The 16,922-nt window shown below is 45.1% G+C and overlaps 1 protein-coding gene across 2 annotated transcripts in view; it reads left to right on the forward strand.

Annotated features, from left to right (window-relative positions):
• ERP44 (endoplasmic reticulum protein 44) overlaps nt 1-16,922 on the forward strand; it is a 380,772-nt gene that overhangs the window by 208,650 nt on the left and 155,200 nt on the right. For both annotated transcript variants that reach the window (XM_069730447.1, XM_069730448.1), the window contains one exon: nt 4,360-4,475. In XM_069730447.1, the coding sequence (XP_069586548.1) occupies nt 4,360-4,475 (116 nt within the window). The remainder of the gene's footprint in view (nt 1-4,359; nt 4,476-16,922) is intronic.

Consider the following 16,922-nt stretch of genomic DNA (forward strand, 5'->3'; position numbering starts at 1 on the left):
CAGTGGGTTACCCCCACATATGGGGCATCAGCGTACTCGGGATAAATTGGACAACAACTTCTGGGGTCCAATTTCTCTTGTTACCCTTGTGAAAATAAAAACTTGGGGGCTACAAAATCTTTTTTGTGAAAAAAATAATAATTTTTATTTTCACGACTCTGCATTCTAAACTTCTGTGAAGCACTTGGGCATTCAAAGTTCTCAACACACATCTATATAAGTTCCTTGGGGGGTCTAGTTTCCAAAATGGGGTCACTTGTGGGGGGTTACTACAGTTTAGGTATATCAGGGGCTCTGCAATCGCAACATAATGCCCACAGACCGTTCTATCAAAGTCTGCATTCCAAAAAGGCGCTCCTTCCCTTCCGAGCTCTGCCGTGCGCCCAAACAGTGGTTTACCCCCACATATGGCGCATCAGCGTACTCGGGATAAATTGGACAACAACTTTTGGGGTCCAATTTCTCTTGTTACCCTTGTGAAAATAAAAACTTGGGGGCTAAAAAATCTTTTTTGTGGAAAAAAAAAATATTTTTTATTTTCACGGCTCTGCATTATAAACTTCTGTGAAGCACTTGGGCATTCAAGGTTCTCGCCACACATCTAGATAAGTTCCTTAAGGGGTCTAGTTTCCAAAATGGTGTCACTTGTGGGGGGTTTCCACTGTTTAGGCACATCAGGGGCTCTCCAAACGCGACATGGCGTCCAATCTCAATTCCAGCCAATTCTACATTGAAAAAGTAAAACGGCACTCCTTCTCTTCCAAGCTCTGCGGTGCGCCCTAACAGTGGTTTACCCACACATATTGGGTATCAGCGTACTCAGGAGAAATTGTACAACAACTTTTGTTGTCTAATTTCTCCTGTTACCCTTGTGAAAATAAAAATTTGTGGGCAAAAAGATCATTTTTGTAGAAAAAATGCGATTTTTTTTTTTTTTTTCACGGCTCTACGTTATAAACTTCTGTGAAGCACATGGGGGTTCAAAGTGCTCGCCACACATCTAGATAAGTTCCTTAAGGGGTCTAGTTTCCAAAATGGTGTCACTTGTGGGGTTTCCACTGTTTAGGCACATCAGGGGCTCTCCAAACGCGACATGGCGTCCAATCTCAATTCCAGCCAATTCTGCATTGAAAAAGTCAAACGGCGCTCCTTCACTTCCAAGTTCTGCGGTGCGCCCTAACAGTGGTTTACCCCCACATATGGGGTATTGGCGTATTCAGGAGAAATTGCATAACAAAATTTATGGTTACATTTCTGTTTTTACACTTGTGAAAATAAAAAAAAATGGTTCTGAATTAAGATGTTTGCAAAAAAAAGTTAAATGTTCATTTTTTCCTTCCACATTGTTTCAGTTCCTGTGAAGCACTTAAAGGGTTAATAAACTTCTTGAATGTGGTTTTGAGAACCTTGAGGGGTGTAGTTTTTAGAATGGTGTCACACTTCATTATTTTCTATCATATAGACCCCTCAAAATGACTTCAAATGTGATGTGGTCCCTAAAAAAAAAATGGTGTTGTAAAAATGAGAATTTGCTGGTCAACTTTTAACCCTTATAACTCCCTAACAAAAAAAAATTTTGTTTCCAAAATTGTGCTGATGTAAAGTAGACATGTGGGAAATGTTATTTATTAACTATTTTTCGTGACATATCTCTCTGATTTAAGGGCATAAAAATACAAAGTTTGAAAATTGCAAAATTTTAAAAATTTTCGCCATATTTCCGTTTTTTTCATGAATAATCGCAAGTAATATCGAAGAAATGTTACCACTAACATGAAGTACAATATGTCACGAAAAAACAATCTCAGAATCAGCGGGATCCGTTGAAGCGTTCCAGAGTTATAACCTCATAAAGTGACAGTGGTCAGAATTGCAAAAATTGGCCTGGTCATTAAGTACCAAATTGGCTCTGTCACTAAGGGGTTAAAAATCATTGTCATCATCAATTTACATACAGAAATTTTATGTGCCAAACTGTCTTCTTAAATAATTAAAAACTCTGCTTTTTAACTCCAGTGTCAGGCTGGTTTTGAGCATGATTATCAGATTAGAACTGGCAGAGACTGAAATAAAAACTGCAGGTGCCATGTCCGTCTAATAGCCAACACATTGTAGATTTAACCTACCATATATACTCAAGTATAAGCAGAGACCCCTAATTTTGCCACACAAAGCTGGGAAAGCTTAATGACTTGAGTATAAGCCTAGAGTGGGAAATGCAGCACCAGCTTCTGGTAAATTTAAAAAATAAAAATACGGTACATACCAATAAAAGTAAAATTAATTTAGACATCAGTAGGTTTAAATGTTTTTGAATATCCATATTGAATCAGGAGCCCCATATAATGCTTCATAAAGTTTGATGGGCCCCATAACATGCTTCATACAAAATATGCCCCGTATAATGCTTCACAAAGGTTCATTATGGCCCCATATGATGCTCCATAGAAACATTTGCCCCATATAATGCTGCATAAAGCTTGATTATGGGCCCATAATATGCTCCATAGAATATTATGCCCCATATGCTGCTGCAATTAAAAAAATACTTACCTCTTGTCCTGAGCAGGCGGTGACCCCGACACTTGCGATATTCACCTGTCCCCGTTCACCGCCGTGCGCCGCTCCGTCTTCCGGGTCTCTGCAGTGACTGTTCAGGCAGAGGGCGGTGCGCCCACTAAACACGTAATCGCGCTCTCTGACCTGAACGTCACAGCCAGAGGACGCGGAAGACGGAGCGGCGGTGGAACGGGGATAGGTGAATATCGCAATGCTCACCCTCCCCCGTCATACTCGCCCTCCCAGCACGGTCCCTGGCAGCTTCTCCAAAGCGATGCTCTCTGGCGCTGGCATCTTGTTCCGGTGTTCAGCGGTCACTAGTGTACCGCTCATTAAAGTAATGAATATGCGCTCCACCCCTATGGGAGTGGAGTTGCGTCCATATTCATTACCTTAATGAGCGGTACCACGTGGCCGCTGAACACAGGAACAAGCTGTCGGCGCCAGAGACCATTGCATTGGAGAAGCTGCAAGGGACTGCGCCTGGAGGGTGAGTATGATGTGACAGCTGCCACCACCCCTCCCCCCGCCGCCGACCCCCTGGTACAGTGACTCAAGTATAAGCAGAGAGGGGCACTTTCAGCCTAAAAAAATGGGCTGAAAATCTCAGCTTATACTCAAGTATATACGGTAATCTTATTAATGAAGCAAGTGTAGCCGATACACCTGAGTACATAATGCTGAGGCAGTGTGGTCAAAGAAGCAAAATAAATGATTGATTAAGGCTATCGATTACATATTTGTACTTTTAAAATATTAATAAAAACCACACGTGTTACAAAGGAAAAATATATTTAACTTTATTTTTCTAAATTGTTGTAAGTTTTTTTTATTTTTATTTCTTTTGACCATAGAAATACCTGCATAGCAGATTAGAGGATTTGATAATAGATCAACTCTCCGTATCCGTATATATGGGCATGCAGGTCATAGGAAACTGAATAAAATTATACCTTTATGGCTAAAATCTAATTCCTTATTTCAGAAAAATCCACATTTTTCTTTCATGTAAAAGAGCTGTTGGACTATGGGACAGACACTGATATGCATGAGAAACTGTCTCCAGGTCTTATTTTAAATAAAAGGGAAGTTACCAGTGTGAGACACGTAACTAACACAAAATAGTACAACTGAGCTTTGTCTCACAAAAAAAATCTTGGCAGCTGCAGTTCTTACAGCTCTGCTGTATTGCAACACTGGCTGGCTGTGAGATGGAAGGTGAAGCACTAAAGACACCTGCAGATTGTCAGTTATAATCATACACAGCTCTACAGTGAGAGCAGCCGTTGCATATCTCATTGGTATTACCCCTTTTCCAGGTTACAGTTCCATTACCAAAATTAGCTCTGGAGGCCGATTCTCATGCAGATCAGTGTCCGGCTCATGGCTTAGAACAGCTCATTTACGTATAATAAAATAATGGATTTCTACAGAATAAGATATCCGATCGCATACATCCAGGTATCAATTTATTTAGCTTCCTATGAGCTACATGCCCATATAAAATGGCATAGGAAGGTTGATCCTACTGACAGTACAGTGCAGTTGTCTGTTTTCTGCTTAGTGAACAGTAACAATTTCCATAAGTTGTGACTGTTCAGTGAGCAGTTAACAAATTGTGAACCCTACAAATGCACTACTAGAGCAAAGCTCAGATTCTCCAGTTTCCACCTCTTACTAATGGATTGCCGCATAGTTAAGACCAAAAAAATCTGTCCTATAAATCTGAAAGTGTATTTTTCAGGACGACTATTCCTATAATCCCATATGTACTTACGACAATCTTGTGTTTTATTACAGCGCAGTAAAAGGACAATAATTGGTTTTTTTGAAACCAATGAATCTGACAACTATCGAACATTTGTAAAAGTATCAAACATTTTGCATGATGATTGTGTATTTATTGCCACTTTGGGGTAAGTGATATAAAGTACAGTACTTAATTATAAATTTACATAATAAATTTGCTTTGTGGGCCTCCACCCATTTCAGAGTGCTAGGCAGCTGCTTAAGATCCCATGGATGCTGTGTTTTGGCACAAAGTTAGAGTAGGCTGGGTTTTTTAAAAAACTGGCAAATTTGCATCACCTTTCCTAATGATAATGGTGAACGATCCATAACCCTAACAGGCTAGTTAAGCTCTTAAACCTTGATCAAAGTTATCTGAGCACACAAATCTCCAAGCTTTTGCATGAGCCTTCTAGAGAGCATTTCATCTTCAACTTGCTTAAAGGTACCGTCACACTCAGCGACGCTGCAGCGATATAGACAACGAGCCGACCTAAACTAGATCGCTGGAACGTCGCTGTTTAGGTCGCTGTAGAGACGTCAAACACAGCAAATCCAGAACGATGCAGGAGCGATCCAGTGACATAACGGCGACTCACTTCTCGTTCTCGCTGGTTGTTAGCTCCATGTCAAACAGCCGGAGTGTACCGATCCGACGCACATCTAGGGGCCCTATGCTCGTTGCTGGCGTCGTTGCTTTTGATGTCAAACATGACGATACACGCCGACCTGGCGACGAAATAAAGTTCTAGACTTCTAGCTCCGACCAGCGATGGCACAGCGGGATCCAGATCGCTGCTGTGTGTCAAACACAACGAGATCGCTATCCAGGACGCTGCAACATCACGGATTGTTGTCGTTCTCTTTGCAAAGTTGCTGAGTGTGACGGTACCTTTACTATTTACAATAACAGTAATTTTGACCACGGGTGCCCACATTTTACGTGTCACCGTAACAATCGGTCTCTACCTAATGCAGATTTTACTAGTAAAGTTAGTTTAACAGTCAAAGATCAGTTCAGGAAGAGAAAGAAGCAGATTTATCTGATTAAATATATTTCTTATTTTCATGTGTATTATTGATTTATTGCATTAAAAATTGAAATCGACAGTTACTCTTTAAGTCTAATACGTCTCCTGTTGATAAACAAAAACACAGATTAAATTCCCAGCGAATGATGCTAATAATAATCAAAACTAATTGATGGTCCAATGGGACAGAAAGTATTCTAGCATCCAAATAGGACTGTATAAAAAGCTGTTCTACGCTACAACAGAGAGAGCATATAAGGAGAGGCATAAGATGAACAATATAAGTACAATAATTTATTAGAAATAATTTAAAAGACAAGCCATGTTAGGCTAAGTTCACATTTGCGTATATGTGCGCAGCGTATCATCTGCATGCGCAAACGCATGTTTACGCAGCATTTTTTATCCGCATCAGCTTACGCATGACTGCAAAAAAAGCTACATGTGCATGCGTTTGTATGTGTTTTTGCCTGCGTTTGCATTTATGCGCATGCATTCGATATTTCCAGGAGGGCATGTCTCAATGGGCATGTCTCAAAACAGTTCCTGGACATGTGCAGTCAGTATTTCGCAAGCGCATCCAACTTATGTGTATGCAAGGACATGCCTACGCATGCGTTCCCTATAGACAGTATTGCTTTTTTTTTTTTTTTTTTTACGCACTCATATACATGCATATATTTGACGGATTTATGATGCCTCCAAAAATACAACGTGTTGTGTTCGCTGCCCTCAGCCGCACACCGCGAAACGACACATGTGTACGCAAAAGCATGCAAACGCATGTCCATGCGTACGCCAGATTAACTATATGTACGCAAAAGCATGCGGATCTATGCTGATCAAACTCTGCTCACAAAGATGCAAATGTGAAACCAGCCTTACAAAAGTGCCAACATAGTTCAAGGTGATGAGCCAAAGAAAGTAAGTGGCACCACCAGATGGCAGGCAGGATGTAATGCTAATAGACAATGTAGTCAAAAATTGAAAATACACGAATAAGTACCAACTTAAATAAAAGTTGCACCCAGAGACTAGAATAAAAATCATATAGTTTTTTTTACTATGTTCCCATAACCTTCAAAATTACGGCTAAAGTGCCTGCAATATACATTGGATAGAACGCTGGAGCATCGATTTGAAGACTATAGTATCCTGCATTGATGTAATGAATGTAATAAACATGTCTCACCTCACCATGTGATGGTGCCACTTCCCCTACGTGCGTTTTGACAGAGAAAAACATATATACAAGAACAAAGCATACAATGGTTAATTGTAATGACTTTAAGGCTCCATTAGAACTGGTAAATCTAAATGTTCCTCTTAGCTACTGTCATTAATCTGATCACAGATCTGTACATATTGACAACTGTATATGTCTGTTCTCCATTGTCACGACAACAAATACACATATTTATTACCATACGTTACCCTTTTTCTACACTGCGTGCAGAATTATTAGGCAAGTTGTTTTTTGGATCATATGACTTTTTATACATGTTATCCTACTCCAAGCTGTTCAGGCTTGAGAGCCAACTACAAATTAAAGGGGTTGTCCACTACTTTCAATTAACCCCCCAATGTATCTTCCCGGGCCCCTAATGAATTGTGCAAATACCTTATGTTGCCATTTTCGCCTGTGAGCGGCGCTATTCCGGCGGCTGAGTCTGGGTCACGTGACCCCCAGGCTGCAGCCGCCACTTATTTATTCGGACTCCCATGACAGCACACAAGAGAGGGGATCCGCCCTTAAGGAACAGGAAACCTACAGATACAAAAGGGCGGCTCCTCTCCCCATGCATCAGTTGGTTTCCTGTTCCTGAAGGGGCTGGATGCCTATAGAATCTACAGGAGTCCAGGCCGGCCAGACCGATTCTGGTGGCGAGGGGGTCTCCCACTTCGGCCGGTGCGGGTACCTGAAGTAGTCACGGTGGCCCTGCAGGGCGGCACGGCGGTGACTAGACAGCGTGGAGCGGTCGCCAGGGGGTGTCCGGCCTCCGGGGCCAGCATATGGTAAGTCGCTCTTCCCGTGTGCTGTGGGTCTCTCTGTGCAGGGGGGGCGCGGCAGGGTCTAGGGGGCGCCGATCGGAACGTAGCTGGCCGGCCTCGGCGTTCCACGATGGCTGCAGCGCTGACAGGAAGCGCTGTAAGCTGTGGTGACGTCGGGGGGCGGAGCCGGCGACGACTTCCGGGTCGGTGAGCTCCTGCGCAGGCGCAGGAGCTACAAGATGGCGGCGCCCACCGGAGATCATGCCGCAATCCCTCCTGAGCGACGATTGATCCCCCACAGCTGCGGGAGGGCGGGAAAATTAAACGAGCAAGCTGGGCAAGGTGCGCTGACCGAAGGAGGGGCTTTATAAGGCGGCTCCAGCGGCATGTTCCCGGGTTCTGGCTCCAATTTACTAAAAATGGATTCGGATCAGGATCAGCAGGTGGTGCTGCTGGAACAAGCATCCCAGAAACCCAAGGAGAAGGAACATGAAAAGAGGAGCGATGGTTCGGGCCGCAGAAGCTCCTCCAGACAGGGGTCTGGAGGATCAGCCAAAAAGGATCCCCCTCGTGCTTCGGTATTTCTGGGTGTGAACAGCCACTGGTAAGTGATCTTCGAGAAAGTTCACTTAGTGACTGGTCTCCCCTCATATGTCTTATGCAGGGAAGGAAAAACGTCAGTAAGGCGAAGCATAGGGAATGTGCCATCTGCGGGGTTCCCTTGCCTGACTCACACCCTAAAAAACTATGTGACCCCTGTATCCAGCAGACGGTGAGGTTCTGGAAGGAGGGGAGGGGGTATAGCATGTAGATTTACACTCTAGTCTACCTTACTTATCCCCGTAGGTAGCCGAAGAATCCTCCTCTATTACGGCCAGTCTCAAAGAGATGATTAGAATGGAGGTTAAGGAGTCCTTTAAAAACCTTTCACAGTCAGGAGGTTCTAGTCAGAGAACTGAGTGGGCATCTGATTCATCTGTGGAAAAGGACAAGTCTGAAGAATCGGACGATTCAGCAGCTTCATCCTCCTCTTCGGAAGAAGACGCTGCTCGGTTTTGCCTACCCATAGAAAGAATAGACAAATTGGTAAAGGCGGTCAGAGGCACAATGGGTATATCGGAACCCAAGCCTCAACTATCCAAAGAACAAATGATGTTCAGTGGATTGGAGCAGAAAAAGCGCAGAGTGTTTCCTTTAAATGAGAAAATACAGGATCTTATTAATAGGGAGTGGAGAAAACCGGAGAGAAAAGGCTCCTTACCCCCTGCGCAAAAACGTCGGTACCCTTTTGATGACCCAGCAGTAGGTAACTGGGAGAAAGCACCAAAGCTGGATGCAGCAATTGCCAAGGTTGCGAAACGATCTTCTCTCCCATTTGAGGCGAAATTACAGCCCCTAAATGTTCAAAAATTCCTAGGGTTAATGTTGAATTCAGTGACACAGCAGTGTCTCCTCTCTATAGAGAAAATAGACCAAATTCAGAGTTTTGTATTAAGAGCAATCAATACACCTTCCATGACACTTAGGCAAGCAATGTCTCTACTTGGGTCACTCACATCTTGCATTCCAGCAGTTAAGTGGGCTCAGTTCCACACCAGGTCCCTACAAAAAGAAGTCCTGTTCCATGACAGAGCCTTAGGAGGCGCATTGAATGGAAAATTGACGTTGGGGCCGATAACATTGAATTCCCTTAGGTGGTGGCTAGATAAACGGAATCTATCAGCAGGGGTTCCCTGGATGGTAGATGTCACCCACGTGATAACCACAGATGCCAGCTCTTCAGGGTGGGGAGCCTATATGGGGGACATGGTGGTCCAGGGACAGTGGGAACCCTTCACAACATTCTCATCAAACCAAAGGGAGTTGTTGGCGGTTGAATTGGCTGTTAAAAAATTCCTCGTATATCTGCAGGGCCAGCACGTCAGAATTCTGTCGGACAACAGAGTGGCGGTCGCTTACATAAACCGGCAAGGGGGAACTCGTTCCGAAACTTTAATGCAGATCACGGGTCGGTTGTTCCAGGTGGCAGAGCTCAATTTTCTATCTTTGACAGCTCTTCACATCAAAGGAAAAGAAAATGTGGCAGCAGATTTCCTCAGCCGAAATGTGTTAAAACAGGGAGAATGGTCTCTCAACAAGGACATTTTCAAACTTATCGTCCGCAGATGGGGTCAACCAGTGGTGGATCTATTCGCCACCAGAAACAACAGAAAAGTAAAACTCTTTTGCTCCCTAAATCCCAGGGAGAATCCCCTGGCGGTGGACGCGTTTCTGATAAAATGGGATTTTCCACTGGCCTATGCTTTCCCACCACTGAACCTGATACCTCTAGTGGTGAGGAAAATCAGGGAGGATCGAGCGAAAGTCATCCTTATCGCCCCCTTTTGGCCCAGAAGAACCTGGTTTGCCTGGCTCAAGACAATGTCCGTAGCGGTCCCCTGGGTACTGCCAGAGATCCCGAACTTGCTTTCTCAGGGACCGATCTCCCATCCACAAGTGGCGGCGCTCCATTTAACGGCATGGAGTTTGAACGGTCACTATTAGTGGGGAAAGGCTTCTCTCCAAACTTAGTAGAGACACTCCTAAAGAGTAGAAAGCAAATAACTACGAGAATCTACTCTAGGACTTGGAGAAAGTTCTTGACTTGTTCAAAATTTAATATCCAAGACGGGGTGCCAATACAACAAATCTTAGAGTTCCTACAAAAGGGGTTCGAGTTAAAACTCTCTCCTAGTACCCTTAGAGTACAGGTCTCAGCTTTGGGTGCCCTGTTTTCCTGTAATATAGCTAATAACTACTGGATAGCGAGGTTTATGAAGGCAGTTAGTAGATCTACACCACTGCATAAAGACAGAACAGTTCCATGGGATTTAAATTTAGTTCTGTCCTCTCTCACTAAACCCCCCTTTGAACCTCTGCAGGAGGCCTCGATCAAAATGTTGACACTCAAAACAGCCTTCCTGATTGCCATAACCTCAGCTCGCAGGATAGGGGATATACAGGCGCTTTCCAGAGCTCCTCCATACACTGAAATCTTGTCAGACAGAGTAGTCCTTAAGGCCCCTTCACATTAAGCGACGCTGCAGCGATACCGACAACGATCCGAATCGCTGCAGCGTCGCTGTTTGGTCGCTGGAGAGCTGTCACACAGACAGCTCTCCAGCGACCAACGATGCCGGTAACCAGGGTAAACATCGGGTAACTAAGCGCAGGGCCGCGCTTAGTAACCCGATGTTTACCCTGGTTACCATGCTAAAAGTAAAAAGAAACAAACACTAGATACTTACCTACAGCCGTCTGTCCTCCAGCGCTGCGCTCTGCTTCTCTGCTCTCCTCCTGTACTGTCTGGGAGCCGGAAAGCAGAGCGGTGACGTCACCGCTCTGCTTTCCGGCTCACAGCCAGTACAGGAGGAGTGCAGAGCACAGCGCTGGAGGACAGACGGCTGTAGGTGAGTATCTAGTGTTTGTTTTTTTTTACTTTTAGCATGGTAAGCAGGGTAAACATCGGGTTACTAAGCGCGGCCCTGCGCTTAGTTACCCGATGTTTACCCTGGTTACCAGTGAAGACATCGCTGGATCGGTGTCACACACGCCGATCCAGCGATGTCAGCAGGAGTCCAGCGACGAAATAAAGTTCTGGACTTTATTCAGCGACCAACGATCTCCCAGCAGGGGCCTGATCGTTGGTCGCTGTCACACAGAACGATTTCATTAACGATATCGTTGCTACGTCACAAATAGCAACGATATCGTTAACGATATCGTTATGTGTGAAGGTACCTTTAGACCAGACCCAGCATATCTACCAAAGGTGGCGACACGTTTCCATAGATCACAGGAGATAGTTTTGCCGTCCTTTATTCCTAATCCCTCTAATCCTAAAGAGCAGGAGCTTCATACGTTAGACGTCAGGAGATCTCTTCTTCAGTATATTTCAGCTACTGATAATTGGAAGAAAGATGGGGCACTGCTTCTTTCCTTCCAAGGTCCAAGGAAAGGGTTTAGAGTATCAAAATATTTACTGGCTAAATGGATTAGGGAAACTATCTCTCTAGCTTATACAGCAGGTGGGGGGCCAGCTCCGCAGAATCTAAAGGCACATTCCACCCGGGCCATGGCGTCATCCTGGGCGGAAAGATCTGGAGTGTCAGTGGAGCAGATATGTAAGGCGGCCACATGGTCATCCCCTTCCACTTTCTTTAAACACTATCGGTTGGATTTGGGGTCCTCCTCTGATCTTTCCTTTGGGTTAAGGGTGCTACAATCTATAGTCCCTCCCTAAGGTAGCTTACATCTCTGTAAATCTCTCGTGTGCTGTCATGGGAGTCCGAATAAAGCATTAAGCTACTTACTGGTAGCGGCATTTTTCGGAGGCCCATGACAGCACCCTTAGTTCCCTCCCTAATCACGTGGGGGTAGCACTTCCTGATATGTATATAGCGTAATATGTAAATCTCACGTATGGTGTCTTATTACAATAATGGGTTATTTTGTTTCAAAATGTATATAATGTATATTTGTGTACCACTAACCGCGGCAGTCCTCTCAGGCTCTGAAATACAACTGATGCATGGGGAGAGGTGCCGCCCTTTTGTATCTGTAGGTTTCCTGTTCCTTAAGGGCGGATCCCCTCTCTCGTGTGCTGTCATGGGCCTCCGAAAAATGCCGCTACCAGTAAGTAGCTTAATGCTTTCCGCCGACGTCACGTCAATTTCCATACTCTGGAAAGCGACGTGACGTCAGGAGCAGGCGTAACCAGCCCCCACAGACAGCGGTTACTCATCAAGAGTGACTGGGTTGGAGGGCGGGGCTGGGGGTTGCCTGCGGGGCTGGGGTGGACGGGGCTGTGCTGGGGGCGGGGATAGTCAGGGAATCAGGGATGATTGTGCGGAGTGCGGACGCCGGGAGCCTGCGTGCCGGCGCCGGTATGTGCGTGCCAGCGCCGGGGGTGTGTGTGCCAGCGCCGGGGGTGTGTGGGCCAGCGCCGGTATGTGCGTGCCGGGGGTCTGAGTGCCGGCGCCGGTATGTGCGTTCCGGCGCTGGGGGTCTGAGTGCTGGCGCCAGTATGTGTGTGCCGGGGTCTGCTGCGGGGGGTTGTCATTGGGGGGTGTGTGTGTTGGTGTGTGTGCGTGCAGGCATCGTCCGATGGGACTTGTAGTCCCAACGGGCTCTGCCTGCTACACTGACAGTGAGTGAAACATTAGCCAATGATGGGACAGTAGTAGTCCCATCATCCGGCTAATGTGTTGAATGTAAAAAAAAAAAAAACACATACACAATACATACATACATACAACACACAACACACACCATGTGACATCGTGCAACATGTGACAACATGCAACATGCACAATGCGATGACATGCACCATGCGAAGACATGCACCATGCGAAGACATGCGCCATGCGAAGACATGCACCATGCAAAGACGTGCACCATGCGAAGACATGTGACATGCACCATGCGAAGACATGTGACATGCACCATGCGAAGACATGCACCATGCGAAGACATACACCATGCGACAACATGCGACATGCACCATACGACAACATGCGTCATGGGAAATGTGACATGGAACATGCGTCATGGGAAATGTGACATGGAACATGCGACAACATGCGAAATGCGTCATGGGAAATGCGACATGGGACATGCGACATACAGTACATACATACAGTACATACATACAACATACATACAGATATACAGTACATATAACATAGAGTACATACTCACCATCACTTGTCACTTGGTTCCCCGAAGCCATTGTTACCTGTAGAAAAATATTAAAATAATAAACTAACACTATACTCCCTGATCCGCAGAAATCCAATTAAAACGAGTGTCCCACAACGATCTCCCGTGGAGAGCAGGAGCATCAGCTGATGTGACTGCTCACCAGGGGCTCCAGGAATACAATGATTGAAGGTATCCTTCCACAATGTATTCCTCACAATGTATTCCTACGCCCCTGTGAGAATATAGTCCCTAGTCTCACTTTATGCCATTGCTGTGTGAGAAATTTTCCCACGCAGCAATTGCCATAAAGTGAGACCAGTGAACTAGAGTAACCTCAGTGATGCACTGCAGGAGCCATTGTCTCCTGTCAGTGTGTCACTGAGGGTCCTATAGATCAGTGACATCACCCGATGTCACTGTTCTATAGGGGAGATCATCGTGGGACACTCGTTATTAATTGGACTACGGCGGACAGATAGTATACGGTTTATTATTTTACGTTTTTTGCAGGCGCTGAAGTATGGTAAGTATGATGAAATTAAGAATAATAAAATACTTTTTTCTGGCTTTATTTTGTTTTTAACTCTTTCACTACTCTAGGATTAATAATGGATAGGCGTCTTATTGACGCCACTCCATTATTAACCCGGCTTAATGTCACCTTACATTAGCAAGGTGACATTAACCCCTTATTACCCAATATCCCACCGCTACTCGGGAGTGGGAAGAGAGGGGCTAAGTGCCGGAATTGCCGGGGAAAGCGGGGGGGGGCCAATATTTGTAGCCTGCTATGAATACCAAGCAAAAAAAAACTGTTATACAGTATATGTACCTGCGCTTAGCCTAACAGGGTGCTGTAGTAAGCATAAACGGTGGGTGATTACCTGATAAGTAGAGTAATGGGAAGTCCGGTTAGGGCATGTGTGACACAACTGGGGTTACTCGTATGCAGCGACTAGAGTGGGAGATAATACAAAGAAAGATATGTCAAAATATGTAAATAAAAATAGTGGGCCACTAAGAATAAAATAGTAGTAATATTAAAAGCACAATCGAAAAGAATCTGAGCTCTGCAGTACTGTTAAATGCCTATATGCATAAGGGGGGCTGGTGAACTACCACCCCGGGCAGTGCACTACCTGACATAAATAGTATGTGTACATACGTAACTCCAGTGAGTGCTTCAGGTGTATAACAAATGGAAGTCCAGTACCTGTCATGTGAGTTACCGCAGGGAGGTATCAGGTAGACGATTGCACTACAGATGTCCGTAACTTGTAAGTATAAAAGCAGAGTAGAAGCGTATTACTTAGCTTGGTTGAGCGGTAACTCACATGACAGGTACTGGACTTCCATTTGTTATACACCTGAAGCACTCACTGGAGTTACGTATGTACACATGACCGTGACGTCATGGCAGGTCCTTCTGCCACCGGAACCTGCAACGGAAGATGGCGGCCGGCACGAGCTGCTACGGGAGTATAGCAGTTTTTTATTATTATTATTTTTAACATTACATTTTATACTATTGATGCCGCATAGGCACCGTCAATAGTAAAAAGTTGGGGACACACAGGGTTAATAGCGGCGGTAACGGAGTGCGTTACCCACGGCATATCGCGGTCCGTTACTGCCGGAATTAACCCTGTGTTTATCGGTGACCAGAGGGGAGTATGCGGGCGACAGGCACTGACTGCAGGGAGTAAGGAGCGGCCATTTTCTTCCGGACTGTGCCTGTCGCTTATTGGTCGCGGCAGCCATGACAGACAGACGGAAGTGACCCGTAGACAATTATATATATACTAGATGGCAGCCCGATTCTAAAGAATCGGGAGTCTAGAATCCATATATACTTGAAATTCGGCAGGAGCTTGAAGAGCAACGTCACTGGGCCCGCCTCCACGCAGTAGAAACTTGCTGTGAGGTAAAAACTCAAAAATCACACCAAAATGGCGGGCGGAGTGTGTCACAGTACGGCACGTTTCTGATTGGTCGCTCGCAGCAGGCGGCAACCAATCAGACACTGGACACTGTTGACGTCACTTATCTCCGGACATTAGCTCCGGACAGGAAGTTGGCACAAATTGCAGGAAGTAGTATTCTAGGCAATTGTATATTAGATATCTATAGATAGATATATAGATATATATATATAGATATATATATATATATATCTATATATATATATATATACTGCATAGGCAGCATCAATAGTAAAAAATTGGGCACACTTAGACGATTAATGACACTGTTAAAGGACTGCGTTACACCGCGTTATGCCGCGGAGAAACACAGTCCTAAAACGCTATGTGGGCGCTGACTGGAGGGGAGTATGGAGGGGGCACTGACTGGACGGAAGTAGTGGGGGGCCAATTTGCGGCCAGACTGTGCCTGTATATGAGCACAATTAGTGTAAAATAAGAACACACATAATATATACATGCACACAAGTGTATGTAGATGGACATATATACCCACTCTTGTACTGTGTAATTTACATATCTAAGACATATACGCAGTGAGATCTCTTTACAGTATATCATATATGTGTATTAAACTATACTATGAAATAGATGAGAGAAAAAAAGCTCAAAGCTTGATCACCATGGTTGTGCAGTTCTTGGTGCTGCTTTCAGCTTGTGACCAAGCTTGTGACCAAGATGTGACCTCTCCTCATCAGCCTGAACAGAGAGGAGGGAGGGGTTTGGGTGTGTTTTGGAGTGGGTGTGCCAGGTGCAGAGTTACAGGCAAGTGCAATGCATCATTGAATTTGTAGTATTAGACCACAATAACTCAGGAGAAAGGAAGTTGTCGATTAACCCAATGAGAGCTGGATCCAGCACTAAAGATGTGCTACTACAGCATGATAACAGGTAATATTGCTAAAATAAACACAGTAGATGTTTTCAGTGGCACATAATAGCAAGATTTATGAAAAAAAAAAACTTTATAGTAGTGGGACAACTTCTTTAACCCCTTTCTGACATGAGACGTACTATCCCGTCGAGGTGGGGTGGGCCCCTATGACCACCGACGGGATAGTACGTCGTATGCGATCGGCAGCGCTCACGGGGGGAGCGCTGCCGATCGCGGCCGGGTGTCAGCTGCCTATCGCAGCTGACATCCGGCACTATGTGCCAGGAGCGGTCACGGACCTCTCCCGGCACATTAACCCCCGGCACACCGCGATCAAAGATGATCGCGATGTGCCGGCGGTACAGGGAAGCATCATGCAGGGAGGGGGCTCCCTGCAGGCTTCCCTGAGCCCCCCGCAGCAACGCGATGTGATCGCATTGCTGCGAGGGTCTTACCTCCCTCCGTGCCTGCTCCAGCCCCGGATCCAAGATGGCCACGGATCCGGGTCCTGCAGGGAGGTGGCTTCACAGAGCCTGCTCAGAGCAGGCACTGTGAAGCCTGCAGTGCTGCATGTCAAATCGGTGATCTGACAGAGTGCTGTGCAAACTGTCAGATCACCGATCTGTGATGTCCCCCCCCTGGGACAAAATAAAAAAGTAAAAAAAAGAAAATTTTCCAAATGTGTAAAAAAAATAAAATAAAAAAAATATTCCTAAATAATGAAAAAAAAATATATTATTCCCATAAATACATTTCTTCATCTAAATAAATAAAAAAAAAACAATAAAAGTACACATATTTAGTATCGCCGCGTCCGAAACGACCCAACCTATAAAACTGGCCCACTAGTTAACCCCTTCAGTAAACACCGTAAGAAAAAAAAAAAGAGGCAAAAAACAACGCTTTATCATACCACCGAACAAAAAGTGGAATAACACGCAATCAAAAAGACAG

This window comes from Ranitomeya imitator, chromosome 6 (genome assembly GCF_032444005.1).
Source record: "Ranitomeya imitator isolate aRanImi1 chromosome 6, aRanImi1.pri, whole genome shotgun sequence".
Taxonomy (NCBI): Eukaryota; Metazoa; Chordata; class Amphibia; order Anura; family Dendrobatidae; genus Ranitomeya; species Ranitomeya imitator.